Raw genomic sequence first — 16,869 nt, forward strand, 5'->3', positions numbered from 1 at the left:
TTAAGGTTTATTTTTGAGAGACAGAGAGAGAGAGAGAGAGAGAGAGAGACAGCCAGCACGAGTGGGGGAGGGGCAGAGAGAGAGGGAGACAGAATCTGAAGTAGGCTCCAGGCTCTAAGCTGTCAGCACAGAGCCCAACGTGGGGCTCGAACTCATAGACTGTGAGATCATGACCTGAGCAAAAGTTGGACTTTTAACCAACTGAGCCACCCAGGCACCCCTAAAGTTTCTAAATTATACTTTCTCTTGGTATATGACTGTGGCTATTAGAAATTACTGTATAGACTGTCCGAAGTGCCAGTTTAGTGATTTTAAATTATTTAATGATCCCTGGGTGAATTGTAACCTCTGTTTTAGGTAGACCACCTGGAATTAAGAATTACTGTCACAGAAGCTATTTATGTAAGCGGCACCTATTTATTGAGCACCTGTTAACTTCTGGGCACTGTGCCAGGCCCTGGGATATAATGATGAACAGAAAATGGTTTGTCCATCTGGGAACTTATTTTTTAGGAGAGAAGACAGCAGAATAGGCAGTTACAGTGGAATGTGATGATCACTGAAACAGGGAAATGCATGGAATACCTCAGAGGAGCATGTACCTAACCCAGCCTTTGGGAATCTGTAGGTGGCCATGACTAAGCTGGCTTCTGAAGGATTGGACTAGGTCTGGCCCCGGATGGGAGCATGAACAGGGAAGATGTCCACTGCTCTAGACAGAGGGAGCAGCTTCTTAGATTTGATGAGACTAGAGGAGCCTGGGCCGCTCAGCTGTCATGAGGGCCTCCAATTGTACATTTCCTTTTGAATGCATCTTGTCTCATAGGCGATATCATCTAAAGGCAAAAATTATGTCTTTTTTCTAAATTTAGGTTTTTATCTTAATTCCATTTAGTTAACACAGTGTTATATTAGTTAAAAATTGTGTCTTTTACTATTTTCCACAGCTTCTGAGAAAATGATGAACTTTTCACAAGTGATTAGTAAATATTTGCCATTAAAGCTAGAGTCGTGTGGATTTCACATAGTGAAATGAATTGAATCAACTTTATTAACCATTTATTTTTAAATAAATACAGTTTATTTATTTTGAGAGAGAGAGACAGAGAGAGAGAAAGAGAGAGAGAGAAAGAAAATCCCAAGCAGGCTCTGCACTGAGAGTGCAGAACCCAATCAATGCAGGGCTTGAACTCCCAAACCATGAGATCATGACCTGAGCCAAGGTTGGATACTTAACTGACTGAGCCACCCAGGCGCCCCAAGTTTATTAACTTTTTAAATAGCATATTGATTCTTTAAAATAAAGAAATAATTGATTACAGAAGCAATGGATTTCTTACAAAAAATTGGGTAATACATTTGTTTTATGATTTTGGTTTTATTTTGATATATTTTACCATACAGAATTTTAAAATATAAAGAGTACTGACATCTTTGTTCTCTTCAAACCAACTAGAAGTAACAAGGAGCATGAGAAACAAAAGCAACTCATTCTTTGGTAACTAACAAAACCTTATAACCAGAATAAGTGAATGAGTGCTGGTAAGTGCAGTGAAAATTGAGTCAAGGTAAGAGCATGCCGGGAGAGCGTGAACTCAGGGAAAGTGAGGATGCAGGTTTCTCCCAAATAGCTGACACACCTTGGGAGCAAAACCAATAACCTGCATATGTGGAATGGCAGAGTTGGTATGTACATTGGGCTCCCTGAATGGCCAGAGGGAGGGCTGAATTACGGACTGCAGTGATACTGTTTTTGCGAGAAGTTTAGAGTAGAGGAGAAACTCGAAGCACGTATCCTTACAGCTGCTGATCTTGGTCCACTGAAGAGAAATGAAGCCTGCATTATCATCCCCTGAAAATCTATGGCCTTTGGGCCTCTGAGTTGGGGAGACAAGTTCAGCATTGAGTCAAGCTTCAAGGGAAGAGTGTTGGTGATAATCATTTCCAGAAAGAGCCCAGCAAGTGAAAATTAGGAACATAGTTCCCTATGGTGACAGGTGGTGTGTGGAGTTGGGGGTGAGATGGCTTCTCTGAAGCAGGAGTTTAAAGAGGAGACAAAGCTCAAGAAATCAATGATAAGACAACGGGAAGAGGTAAGAGTGAGCTGATAGAACAGGTTACAAAAGAAAAAATATATACGTAGTTATTATAGAAATGAAGGTCACTTTCAAAGCAGCAGATACATTCTTGTTGGGAATAATGGAGGTAAGCTTGAGAGATTTGAGCAATCCAAAATGGAAGAAGTAAAAGGGAGTGATAGATACGGAGCACGGTAAATCTAACATACCAATAATTGATAACCCCTGAAGAATAGAATCATTGAAGCAGAAAGAACTTATCAAGACATTAAGGAAGAGTTTCCCCTAATAAAAGACTTGAAATTCTAGAATGGTTTCTAATCTTTAAATGTAAAGACTTATTATTAAGTCAAAATGGAAAAAAAAAAAATACACAAGGTCACTAGACCAAAAAAATATGACCCAGGAATTTTATGTCCAGGTAAGCTATCGTGTAAGCATAATATCAATTGACACATATTTCCAAACAGAAAAAGCACAGCGTAGTTCTCCTAAGTCAGCCCTGCAGGGTGCAGGGCAAGGCTGGAGAAGGGAGGTGACTGTATTATAAACTACTGAATTAATAGATGAATTGAACACTAAGTTAAAAGGATTAGTGATTACCATTAGATAAATGTAAGTGTAAATATTATAATGTTATAAACTATGGCAGTACAGAAATATAAGGGAAAAATTGGAGATTGGGTAGTTACAAAATGAAAATAGAGAAGACTACGGTATATAATACATATAACATGCAAAATATGTGTTAATCAACTGTTTAATGTTATTAGTAAGACTTCCAGTCAACAGTAGGCTATTAGTAGGTAAGTTTTTGGGAAGTCAAAAGTTATATATAGATTTTTGACTATGTAGGGTGTTGGTGCACCTAACTCTTACATTATTCAGAGGGTCAATCATATACCAATTTCTTTTCTTAGTGTGGAGTGAAGAGATGTTATCTAAAGGACACAGACTATAAATCTTCCAGGAAAACAGACTATATAGTGAAATTTTTAATAAAAAATTAGGGCGCCTCAGTGGCTCAGTCGGTTGAGCGGCCGACTTCGGCTCAGGTCGTGATCTCGCAGTCCGTGAGTTCGAGCCCCACGTCAGGCTCTGTGCTGACAGCTCAGAGCCTGGAGCCTGTTTCAGATTCTGTGTCTCCCTCTCTCTGACCCTCCCCCGTTCATGCTCTGTCTCTCTCTGTCTCAAAAATAAATAAACGTTAAAAAAAATTAAAATTAAAAGCTAAAAGCAATACAAAAAAATAAAATTAGGACAAACTATTTGTCATGTAAATAAATATAAAATTATAAATTAGGTACTCATTTATTAGAAGAAAATGACAGATTGGGACAAAAAAGTTATATCCATTAAGAGATGCATCTGAAAAGGGACCAGCAAGTAATATTTTAGAGATTGATTTAGTGAGTAAGTGTCATGACCATACGATCTCTTTTGTAACTACTCAGCTCTATTACGATGTGAAGGCAGCCATAGACAGCATGTAAAATGAATGATCAGGACAGTGTTCCAGTAAAACTATTTACAAAAACAGGTAGTGGGCCAAATTTGTCCTTTAAGCCAGTTTGCTGACCCATGATCTAAAACTGTGCTTTAGAAAACTTAAAAGTAAAAGGTAATAGCATGATATACGGAATAGCAAACAGCACACCATGGAAACAATGAATACTTTTTCAAGCATACCTATTACAGCCCAGAGAAAATATCAGTCAAATCCAAAAAGCAGAGATATATCCATATTCTCCTTATTCTTCTAGAACTAAAGCAAAGGAAAGCATAAAACTCTGCCAGCTGAGACAATTAAACAACTCTTGAGCTAAAGGAAAAATTGAAAAATCAAATCCGAATCAACTAGTAATACCAATCATCAGAATTCTGTGTGTTCTTACGGAATATGGCTAAAGTCGTACTCAGCGGAAAATTCATAGATATAAGTAAATTACTAAAGAAAAGAATGATAGAGGAGAAGAATTCATCCCAAGAAGTTACAAAATAATAATAATAAAATGGAAAGGAAGCAGAAAGGAGGTATTAGCAAATATAAAAGCAGAAATTGATGGATTTAGAAAACATACTTGGAGGTATTAATAAATCTAAGAGATTTGAACCTTTCTTTTAAGATGTCGGTAACAGTTTTAAACAGATAAACCCCCATTGAGCCTAATCATGAGCAAAGGGAGAAAGCACGAGTCACCTGTGTATGAACAGACGCAGAGTAAGAGAATGCATCACGGATATTTAGGAAATTAAATGTAAGTGGTCCTATTGCTAAATTGCGTGCAGGTAAGTATGAAAACCTGATCTACACAAAAAAGCACGAGGCCCAGGCATCCTTCTAAGAAACATAACTGCAGTGCTTTTTAACTTGTTCTAGTACATAGGAAAAGAGATTTTCTAAGTTATTTTTTGAAATATTATTTTGATACCAAATTCTGAAAAAGCACACAAAAACTAAACACTAGACCAGTCTCAAATTACAAAAATCCTAAAAATTAGCAAGTGTGATTTAGTGACTCATTAAAAGAATAATACATGATGACCAAGTTGCCTTCATCCCAGGATGAAGTATCAGGAAATCAGGAAATACTAAATACATCACTAATGGGAAATACTAAGTGTCGTGTTTTTAAAAGTATAAAAGAGAAAAATGATTTTCTCTTGAGAAGCTGAAAAAGAATTTGGTAAAATTATCTATCAGTTCTGAGTTTATTTTAAAAAAGAAACAACTCTTTATTTGTTTTTTAATGTTTATTTTTGAGAGACAGACAGAGCATGAGCAGGGGAGGGGCAGAGGACGGAGGAGACACAGAATCCGAAGCAGGCTCTAGGCTCTGAGCTGTCAGCACAGAGCCCAACGCAGGGCTCATCATGACCTTAGCACAAGTCGGACACTCAACCGACTGAGCCACCCAGGTGCCCCTAAACAACTCTTAATAGGAATTACTTGATACTTCTTAACATGATAGGAAATATGTCTTATAAAAAGTTTGCATTATTCCTACTGTTGACGGTAAGCAATTCTCATTTAACGGGAGTAACAGTTGTTGCCATTATTATTAGCATCATTCCAGCAGTTCTCGCCAATTCAAATAGAGAAAAAAAGATGTATAAAAATTGGAAAGAAAGGGGAAATCATCAATCTACACAGATGTGATTGTTAACCTAGAATATGTCTTAAAAGTGAAGGTGGTCCATCATATCCCTCCATCCCTGCCCTCAGTCTTGTTCTATTATTTATTAAATTTTTTTAAATGTTTATTTATTTTTGAGAGAGACAGAGACAGAATGCGAGTGGGTTAGGGGCAGAGAGAGGGAGACACAGAATCCGAAGCAGGCTCCAGGCTCTGAGCTGTCAGCACAGAGCCCAACACGGGGCTCGAACTCACAAGCTGTGAGATCATGACCTGAGCTGAAGTTGGCCGCTCAACCGACTGAGCCACCCAGGTGTCCTTTCTTTCTATTATTTATAAAATATTCTCATGCAGCTAGATACATTGGCTGCTTTTTCACAATGACAATCAAATTAGTTCTATAAATTACTTTTTTCACTTATATCCAGTGTATTTTCCCCCTGAAGTTCACAGAGGTTTACTTGAACTAATTTATGAAATATTTATGTTGACCAGGTGGATGAGCAAGCCAAAGAGAGAGTATAAAAATGAAACAGCATGAGTTTGCTTTGAAATATTTCCTGCCCTGAACATCTAGACCTTTAGGACAGTTAAATTAAATTTTTTAATACAACTTTTCCTTGTATCCTAATAAAGTGAAAAGGGAAAGTTCTTATTTAAAAAAATTTTTTTTAAAGTTTTTATTTTATTTATTTTTGAGAGAGAGCAGGGGAAGGACAGTGAATTTCAAGCAGGCTCTGCACTGTCAGTGTAGTGCTTCACGTGGGGCTCGAACTCCCGAAGAGTGAGATCAGGACTTGAACCGAAACCAAGAGCCAGACATTTAACTGATTGAGCCACCCAGGAACCTCTTGACATTTTTTTAAGGTTTATTTATTTATTTTGAGAGAGAGCCAGCATGAGTGGGGGAGGGGTAGAGAGAGGGGATGAGAGAGAATCCTAAGCAGGCTCCCCACTGTTGGTGCAGAGGCCTTCGTGGGGGCTCCAGCAAACAATCCAGGAGACACATGACCTGAGCTGAAAGCAAGGGTTGGTCCCTCAACTGACTGAGCCACCCAGGCTCCCCAAATTTTATTTTATTTTTTATTTTTAAAATTTACATCCAGATTAGCATATAGTGCAACAATGATTTCAGGAGTAGATTCCTTAGTGCCCCTTCCCCATTTAGCCCATCCCCCTCCCATGACCCCTCCAGTAACCCTCAGTTTGTTCTCCGTATTTATGAGTCTCTTCTGTTTTGTCCCCCTCCGTTTTTATTTTTGTTTCCCTTCCCTTAGGTTCATCTGTTTTGTCTCTTAAAGTCCTCATATGAGTGAAGTCATATTTGTCTTTGACTAATTTCACTTAGCATAATACCCTCCAGTTCCATCCATGTAGTTGCAAATGGCAAGATTTCATTCTTTTTGATTGCCGAGTAATACTCCATTGTATATATATACCACATCTTCTTTATTCATTTATCCATCGTTGGCCATTTGGGCTCTTTCCATACTTTGGCTATTGTTGATAGTGCTGTTATAAACATGGGGGTGCATGTGTCCCTTCGAAACAGCACACCTGTATCCCTTGGATAAATGCCTAGTAGTGCAACTGCTGGGTCATAGGTAGTTCTATTTTTAGTTTTTTGAGGAACCCCCATCCTGTTTTCCAGAGTGGCTGCACCAGCTGGCATTCCCACCAACAATGCAAAAGATCTTTCTCCGCATCCTTGCCAACATCTGTTGTTGCCTGAGTTGTTAATGTTGCCATTTTGACAGGTGTTAGGTAATATCTCATTGTGGGTTTGATTTGTAGTTCCCTGATGATGAGTGATGCTGAGCATTTTTTTCATGTGTCAGTTGGCCATCTGGATGTCTTCTTGGGAGAGCATTGACATTTTTTTTTTGTTTTAAGTTTGTTTATTTTGAGAGAAAGAGCCAGTGGGGGAGGGGCAGGGAGAGAGGGAGAGAATTCCAAGCAGGCTTGAACTCACAACCTATGAGATCATGACCTGAGCCGGAGCTGGAAGCTTAACCAACTGAGCCACACAGGCGCCCCAGCATTGACATTTTTTAATAACTCCTATTTGTTCAGTGCTTGAGACTTAGTGGGTTGTGTGCTCTGTTATCTACTTGATCCTTAGAACAACGTGATGGTAACATAGCTACTACTATTAACCCCTATTTTGCATATGAGAAAACTGAGCTTTTATTATTTGTTCAAGGTAACACCGAAAGTAGCAGATTTTGGCAAACCTGTCTTCTGAGTCCTTTAACTATTTATGTATCTTGTCATTTATTGGTGTAAGGAATTTCCTATTCAGTTTTGTAAAGAAGAGAGTATTTCTTGAGTTTTTCTGTAGCTAGGATCCAAGCTATTTCATCAGCCATCTGGGTGACTTTTGGATTCTGGAGAAAGTGTTAGACCACATCAGCCCACATACAGTCCTGACTTGACAAATCAGTTGATTCAGTTTCATTGTAGACTATATGGAGTTACAATATGTAAATGTTCCTGTTGGACATTTTGTGTGTAGAGAGGTAGTGGGCATTATGTGATTTCTAACTTGCATTTTGTTACTAAAACTCCAGAATCTTAGAAGTCATGATTCTTAGACTATTTAGTGTAGTTGGGAGCAGCATTTATGGATAGCAGTGCACTGAATGGTAGCAGTGTATTGGGTGAAGAGCCTTTGGGCTCAAGAAGTTTATAGTTTGGATGGGATAAATGTGGGAAATATTACAGGGTAATTGACTTTTAAAATAGGAATTACCTCCTTTTTTTTGTATTTCATAGGAACATTTGTTGCAAATTGCCAAATATTTTGCCAACATATCAAAAAATGTTGAATTTCTGAGGGAAGTTTTAGGTCTGTAGGTTCATTCTTACTGGTATTGTGAAAAGATCTGGGCTCTGAAGACAGATGTAGCAATCAGCCACCAGTAATGAAATAAAAAAGACCTGCCACTTTATGACATCTGTTTATGACATTTGTAACTTTGAGGTACTTACAACACTTAACCAGAGTAAAAGTTATTTAGTTCAATTTGGAGGGATAAGGTAACTTGATATTTTATCATGTCTCTTATTATTTGAATTTAATGTCGGGATGATGGATTACAATGAAGAATCCATCCCATTAGGAAGGGTGATATCCTAGAATTGCACTTCCCAGGTGAGCAAGCTTTTCATGTTCCTATTTGTTAACTAGGCCTTTTGATATTTTTGTAGACAATCTGCTTCATCTTGATTCTGCAGCATTCCAAACTGTGGTATCCTTGGGGTTCTCTTAACATTGCTATGGTGCAGAAGATTTAAAATCAGGTATGGCTGTGGGGCCAGAAGTCCCTCAGTGAAATTCTCAACTTAAATCTGCCTTATACTCTCTGATTTATCATTTGGGTTTCTTTTTTTGTGGTGGTCTTTTAGCTGATGTTCACAAGGAATAGAGTCACGTGATGTATGAAGGGAAACATATACACTTCTCTGAGGTTGACAATAAGCCCTTGTGCTCATATAGCCCCAAACTGTGCAAGCAGCGGCGACTCAACGGCTACGCTTTCTGTATCAGACACGTTCTGGAGGACAAGACTGCCCCCTTCAAGCAATGTGAATATGTGGCCAAATATAACAGCCAACGCTGCACCAACCCAATCCCCAAATCAGAGGATCGTAGGTAAGAGCTAATAGTGGGAATCCATCTTTGATTTAATTCGTAGGCTTGGAATTTTTCTTGTCTGTTTTTTTCTTAATGTGGTGAATTTAAACATTGAGTTCCAGGGGTAATCTAAGTAAACCTTGGAATGCTTCTAAAGATGAGAGATGGCAGTTTTTAAAAAATGGGGTAGTAAACTTGGGGAATTATTTGAAAAGTATGTTTGAGTGTTTTTATTGATGCAATAGACTTTAAAAGAATTTTTCCCTCAGTTGTAGCTTGTGTTTGGTTTGCAGTCCTACAAAGTAAGTCCTGATTTTGATAGAAATCTGCTTAAACAACAGAAATTATAGGAACTACTTAGGTGTTGTAATTAACAATAATAATTTTGGAATTTTAAAATCTGTGCTTGAAAGGTAGCAAAGGGTATGTACTTCTTGAAAATTATTGAAAAGAATGATTACTTGAATTAGATTTATTTTCTATCAGACTTCTAAGCAGTGTTTGGCATTGTTTTATAATGTTGCCTCTTTTGGTTAAAAGAGTTCCATATAAAGTATGTTTACTATAATTGAGAAATGATATTTTCATTAGTATGAGTAGGCTGTATCACTAGGATTGTGAATTTTTACCTGGCTGAATTAAACATGGAGGTGTTTTTAGAGGAGTCTTATGATGGTTATTCATCATTCATATTCTTAGGAAAATGCACACTATTTCCCATATAATCTCTTTTTTTTCCTCTTATAGCCTCTTTTTCATGTTTCTTTTTCTTCACTTCTCCAGAAACCATGTGGATCATTGCAGGATGTCACAGGGAGATAACACGATTATTTTCCCAAAAGTTTCAAATACTTGTTATCTTTAGGTAGAAAATGTGAACTTTTTACTTCTATCTTTAAAATATGTATGTATGTGTGTGTGTGTGTGTATATATATATATATATATATATATATACACACACACACGTATATATATACACGTACATATATATATACACACATGTATATACATATATATACACACACACACACATATATATATATATATACACATTTATATATATATATATCCTTGTTCCTATACATAAGCAATTGTCACCTGCATACATTGGTTGAAAAGAAACCATGTATTTTATATGTCATGGTGAACAATTTTTACACTTTCAGGATGAAATAGATAATTTGTGTTGATAGAGCCCTCACCAGAATGAGTATAGCACCATGTGGTGATTTGGGAATACTCTCTGAGAATTTCTAATGAGCACTTAAAGCTTCACATTACAATACCTGAAAATTTGAAGCAGCTGCTCAGGGAGACAAGGAATAAAAATTTTTTTTTTTTTAAATTTTTTTAACGTTTATTTATTTTTGAGACAGAGAGAGACAGAGCATGAACGGGGGAGGGTCAGAGAGGGAGGGAGACACAGAATCTGAAACAGGCTCCAGGCTCTGAGCCGTCAGCACAGAGCCCGACGCGGGGCTCAAACTCATGGACCGTGAGATCATGACCTGAGCTGAAGTCAGACGCTTAACCGACCAAGCCACCCAGGCACCCCAAGGAATAAAATTTTAATCTCAGATGAGAAAGGGACCACTGTTCCTGGCTAACCATATGGGTCCAGTTGGTTTTAGCAGACTTAACATGCCCATTTCTTCTTACCCCTGCCCTTTTTTAACTTGAAGAATTGATGAACTTGGATTAATTTACTTCAAGCTCCACTATAAACACATCTATAATTTTTGTCTTTTTTTTTTTTTAGTTTATTTATTTATTTAAGTAATCTCCATATCTAATGTGGGGCTTGAACTCACAACCCCGAGATCAAGAGTCACATGCTCTTCTGACTGAGCCAGATAGGCACCCCTGTAATTTTGTCAGCTTATCACAGTTGCAGTTGTCCACTGTGGCTTTTTTCCTCCCCTTCATTTCAGCAGAAGCAAGTAGGTAAAGAAATTTCTACTAGCTAGCAGTAAGAAGTAAAGCAAGAGTAGCTCTGAATTTCTCCAAGATATTAATTCTCTCAATCCTAGGTCTTCACCTTGATATTTGAAGTAATTTCCTCTTTTTAGAACAAGAAGGGGAAGGACTCTGTGTGTTGCTATGTCAAAAGAAGCAAAACTTAAGTACTTACTAAACTGCATATATTTTTTCAAAATTGGTTCAAACCAATGCAAATGGGATCAATATTTTTATTATTTGTAGCATTTGGAATAGATTAAGGTAGACATTAGCTAGCAGGAGGTAATATTTTTCTTATTACCTCAAATCCAGGTTGAGGGGCGCCTGGGTGGCTCAGTCGGTTAAGTGTCAGACTTTGGCTGAGGTCATGATCTCATTCAGGAGTTTGAGCCCCGCCTTGGGCTCTCTCCTGTCAGCCCAGAGCCCACTTCTGATCCTCTGTCTCCCTCTCTGCCTCTCTCCAGCTCATGCACACTCACTCACTCTTTCAAAATAAATAAATAAACTTAAAAAAAAAAAAATCCAGGTTGAATTCATATAAGGTCTAAACATGTATATAAATATTGATAGTTACAACTACACTCTATGATATTAGTGTAGAAAAGATTGAGATTCTTTTGAAAATAAGCTTTCATTAGTTTTTTATTTTTTTAAATTCAAGTTAGTTAACATACAGTGTGGTATTGGTTTCTGGAGTAGAACCCAGTGATTCATCACTTCCATAGGACACCCAGTGCTCACCCCAGCAAAGCTTTCATTATTGTTAATGCAGTTTTTCTTTGGACACTTAGGAATTTGAGGTGGTTTAATGTATTATTTTAGAAAACAAATTCCTGAGGCCTTCCCCCCCCCCCCCCCCCCCCCCCCCCGCCAAGGACTCTTGGTTGATAAAATTATCTGACTGGTAGTCAGCTAAAGGAGGGTTTTCAATATCTGGTGTCTAACTTATCTGGTATGTATTATAAATGCTAACTTATGGGATTCTACCTTTTTGAAGTAGAATAATGTTATGTTCAGTAGAAGTACTGGTATAATTAAAAAGTAAAGTTAATTTCCTAATATACTTAAAGTTGGGAAGCTAAGGCTTATCACTGTTACCTTGGTGTCTCAGAGGTAAGTGGTTATATTAAGTTGGTTATTTTATATAATATTTTAAATTTGTTTGCTATAATTTTATACATATTAGTAGTGTATATTTGCCAAGAAATTTTTTTGTTTCTTGTATGTTTACTCTTTTCTTTCTTTTTTTTTAAAATTTTTTTTAACGTTTATTCATTTTTTGAGAGAGCATAAGCAGGGGAGGGGCCGAGAGAGGGGGAGACATAGAATCTGAAGCAGGCTCCAGGCTCTGCGCTGTCAGCACAGAGCCCGATGCGGGGCTTGAACTCATGAAACGCGAGATCATGACCTGAGCCGAAGTCGGACGCTTAACTGACTTGAGCCACCCAGGCGCCCTGATGTTTACTCTTTTCTAAAACAGCTTAGTTAAGATATAATTCACATCCCATACAATTCATGCACTTGAAGTATTCAATTCAGTATTTTTTAGGATATTTACAGGGTTGTACCACTATCATCATAGTCCAATTTTACATTTTCCTCCCGTCAAAAGAACCCCTTAGCAGTGTCTTCCCTGTTCATATTTGTACACTTTTAAGCACCGATCATAACTAAGGAAGCTGTTGTAATTCTAGCTATGAAAATTTTTCCCTTTTAGAAGAGGAACTATTTTTACAAATTCAGACTCTGTTGTGGTGATGCTGACAGAGTGGCTGGAGCAGGAGTTGAGGGTGAGGTCGAGGAAGGACTGTACAGGCAGATCAGCCTCTGCCATGTTACGTGAGGTGGCGCATAGCGGGCTCAGTTACCAGTTCAGGCTGCCTGTGTGTAATGAGCAGAAAAATTAGATTTCCAAATTAAAAAAATATTATTCTCCTCACTAACCCTTTTGTTAATTTGAAAATGACTTGACAACGACAACAGAAATCATTTATTCTTTATTGGGAAGCTTGGTTAATGCGGTTATCCTTGAAACTTTTTTCCTTGTTGGCCACAGCTTTATGAATCTATTCTGGTTAAGGTATATGTGAGACCTAGCCCAAACTTGTTAGGTGTGTAGATTCTCTTTACTGTCCAGAAAGCTTTCTTTTTTTTTTAAATTTTCTTTTCACGTTTATTTATTTTTGAGACAGAGAGAGACAGAGCATGAACGGGGGAGGGTCAGAGAGAGGGAGACACAGAATCTGAAACAGGCTTCAGGCTCTGAGCTGTCAGCACAGAGCCCGACGCGGGGCTCGAACTCATGGACCGCGAGATCATGACCTGAGCCGAAGTCAGCCGCTTAACTGACTGAGCCACCCAGGCGCCCCCCCAGAAAGCTTTCTTAATAGTCCTATTAAAATTGAGAAGTGCCTCTGATAGATTTATGTATAAAGCCAACGAAACCATGTCTCCTGATTATTTGGTGAATCTGTATTTTTAATAACTACTTAAAAATTTGTTTCATGGGCACCTGGGTGGCTCAGTCAGTTAAGCATCTGACTTCGGCTCAGGTCATGATCTCACCGTTCGTGGGTTCGAGCCCCAAATCACACCCTGCACTATAGCGTATCCTGCTTCGGATCCTGTCTACCTCTCTCTCTGCCCCTCCTTCGCTCGTGCACTCTTTCTCTCAAAAATAAATAAACGTTAAAAACAATTAAAATTTGTTCGATGCAGCCCAATGAGTTTGAGGACTGACGTTAATTATTTCCTTTAGTGCCTTTTCCCCCAAAACTGTGTCCGATGGAGATAACACAGGTGGGCTACAGTCAAAACAGATGCCATTTTCGAATAAGTTAGGGAAACACTGTCAGATGGGTACATCTCCACCTCGAAGCATAATGCACATTATCATACAAAATGCTGTGAGAAGTTGTTCATCAGAAACAAACAACAAAATCGTTGTCTAATTCTGTTTAAGCCAGTATTTTCCAAATTTATTTAAGCATGGAATACTCTTTAAAGCATACTTGTTAACCTACTCTGAATTGCTTAAGCAATACCAGTTTGGAAAACACTGCTTTTCTAGTGGCGAAAAGCCTCCATAGGTTTTCAGTGTGGTTTATTGGAGCAACATGCATTCTACTTTCTTATCACGTAGAAGGATTCTGTCCTTTTTTAGTATTTTTAAAATACCATTTACATTACAAAAGTAGCTCGTGTTGAAGACCTACTAAGAGTCTTTCTGAGCTTTGATAATCTGTTCAGGTCTCCACTCTGACACTTTCCAGATGTGGGGTTTGGGGCAAGTTATTTGATTTCCATCAGGTTTAGCTTCCTCATCTGTATACAGGGCATTATTTTAGTATTTACTGCAGGTAGAAACATGTACTCCTCTCTCTCGCTGTTGAGGAACTCCTTTCATCTGTAGTCCCACTAATTAGTTTTAAAATACTTTTTCCTTCTCTTTTGTATTCTCTTCTTTCTCTCTTTGTGTGTGTGTGTGTGTGTGTGTATGTGTGTATGTAGAATACACTGTAGACACTCCATTATTAGGGGCTATGTCATAAGATCTTTGTGACTACAAATATTTGAAAATATACATACATACATATTTCTGCATAGGAGAGTTTTAAGTGATCCTTTAGACTCGTTACTTTGTATGCTATGAATACAAAATAAAATAACAAAGCAGAGCCAGAAGCAATAGCCAGATGGTTATCCGGGGCCACTCACTATTTGAATGACTTGCTTCTGTCCTGCAGCCGCTGCACATACACCGTTCACATATTTGCTTCAGGAAAATGGCAGACTTGGAGGATTGCTTGAGAGTAGCGGCAGTTGTTTACATTAAATCCACCAATGCCAAGAGTTAAGACAGTCATGAATTTATAACATATTAGGCAGGAGTCACAATTTATACCATGTCGTTCTATATTCTCCTTTTCTTACTCTGTATATCATAAACCTTTCCCCCTTCTGTGTGTGTGTTTTTAAAGGTACTGCAACAGCCACTTGCAGGTACTTGGCTTTATCCCGAAAAAAGAGAGGAAGAAAAAGAATGATCCTATAGATGAGGTAAAGGTCAGGCACCAGATGGATACCATGGCTTTCAGCCTGACGGTGCCCACGCTGGCCTTGAAGATGCCCAATGGACTGGATGGAATGTCCCTCTCTCCGCCCGGGGCTAGGGTCCCTCTCCACTACCTGGAAACCGAGTTGGAAGACCCGTTTGCTTTCAACGAGGAAGATGATGACCTAAAGAAAGGGGCAACTGTGAGAAAGAAGTTGCAGAGCAAGTTGGCCCAGAATCGGCAGCGCCAGAGAGAGACCGAGATTTTAAAAGTTCGACAAGAGCACTTTAGTCCCCCTCCTGCACCTTCACAGCAGCAGCCCCCGCAGCAGCACCCCCACCCGTCACCCTCCCCCACTTCTTTAAAACCTCCGGCGCCGCCGCCACCGCAGGGTTTCGTCTGCAAGTCCCCTCCACCTCCGAACACCAGCCTACCACTGCAGGGAGTGGCCCCCACCACACACACTATAGCACAAGCAAGGCAGTCGTCTCACAAGAGGCCGCTGCCGCTCCTGCCCTCCGGCAGGGCGCCCGCCGCGGACCCGCCCAGCACTGATCGGGTCCTTATGAAAGCCACAGCCTTCTCTCCACACTTCTCCTGCATCAGCCGACTGCAGAGACTGGTGAGACTGTGCACCCAGAAACATCAGCTGGACACCGATCTGTTCCCCCATCTAGGTGAGTTCTCTCTTGTGCCAGATCGTGCCCGCGTGACGGGAACAAAATGTGCCCTTTCCCGCGAGGCCACGTGCCCACGGCCGCCCCGCGTGCGATGGGGGTGGAGGGCACCGGCGCGGGGGTCCGCTGCGGGGCGCCGTGTTTAGGCAGGCCTTGGTAAAGGAAACCTCCTTGGTGCACAGGATGCGGAAGCTGCAGTTGGGAAGTGTAGAATCCCATCACAGCTTCTGGTTAGTGGTCGTAGCAGCGGTATTAAAAGGCGGTTGGTTGTGTTTGGCAGTTCTGTGCCTCTGCCAGCTCAGCACCTGTGTCTGATGAGGTTTTCGACATGTCTTATCATAGGACTTTGGAATAACGATAGCGTTGTTAATATCTGCCGACAGTTAAAAAAAAGAAAAACTTGTTAAAAAAAATTCCCAAAGCAATATCTGTTGATAATTTAAAAGTGGAAAAAAAAATACAGCTAAAACTTTAATGTAGTCAAATGTCTGTCTTTATTGCTTCTGAATTTTCTTGCTCAAGAAAATCTCTCTGATCCCAAGTTTATACAGATACTTTATATTTTGTTATTGATAGCTTGTTTTTGATTATTTAAACTTTTTTTTAAGTTTATTTATTTACTTTTGAGAGAGAAAGCCCATGTGCACGAGCAGGGGAGGGTTAGAGAGAGGGAGAGAGAGAATCCTAAACAGGTGAACCTCGATCGTGACCTGAGCTGAAATCAAGATTCCAAAGCTTAACTGAGCCACCCAGGCACCCCTGATTATTTAAACTTTTAATTCATTTGGAATTTATTCTTAAATATGGTGTTAGCTGTGATCCTAACTTTAGGAAAAATTATTTGCATGGCATATGATAGCAATAGAATAGAAAAATAGGAAAAGGATGGGAATAGAGGAAGAAGAAAGGTAAATTAAATGGTCAGTAAACCAGTGAAAACCCCAATCCCCATAACAGGTGAGGAAATGCAAATTAAAGTTAACAGTAAGTTACTATCAGATTGGCAAAAACTATATCCAGTGTTGTTGATGAGGCTTATACATTGCTGATAAGTAATGTGGTAGTATTTACTAATTAAGAGTGTGTATATATAGCCAGCAAACTCACTTTTGGGACTCTATCTTTGGATTAAAAAATACATATATCAAAATGTAAGGATATGTGTTCAAGGATGTTTATTGCAACGTTGCTTGCAGTATTAAAAATCCAGAAACAACCTTTATAACCAATAGTAGGCCTTGAGTAATTATGGTATATATATGCTTTATGAAGTATTATATAGCTATTAAAAAGAATGAAGTCTGTATGTTTTAACTTGATGTGCC

At 38.9% G+C, this 16,869-nt stretch overlaps 1 protein-coding gene across 6 annotated transcripts in view; it reads left to right on the forward strand.

Moving 5' to 3' along the window:
* INO80D (INO80 complex subunit D) overlaps positions 1-16,869 on the forward strand; it is a 72,003-nt gene that overhangs the window by 10,265 nt on the left and 44,869 nt on the right. For 3 of the 6 annotated variants that reach the window (XM_060623157.3, XM_060623156.3, XM_060623154.3), the window contains exons 2-4: positions 8,426-8,518; positions 8,624-8,870; positions 14,793-15,544. In XM_060623157.3, the coding sequence (XP_060479140.1) occupies positions 8,653-8,870; positions 14,793-15,544 (970 nt within the window). In that variant the 5' untranslated portion in view covers positions 8,426-8,518; positions 8,624-8,652. The remainder of the gene's footprint in view (positions 1-8,425; positions 8,519-8,623; positions 8,871-14,792; positions 15,545-16,869) is intronic. The other 3 variants (XM_060623164.3, XM_060623163.3, XM_060623161.3) reach the window with 2 other exon arrangements.

This window comes from Panthera onca, chromosome C1, assembly GCF_046562875.1.
Source record: "Panthera onca isolate mPanOnc1 chromosome C1, mPanOnc1 haplotype 2, whole genome shotgun sequence".
NCBI classification, from domain to species: domain Eukaryota; kingdom Metazoa; phylum Chordata; class Mammalia; order Carnivora; family Felidae; genus Panthera; species Panthera onca.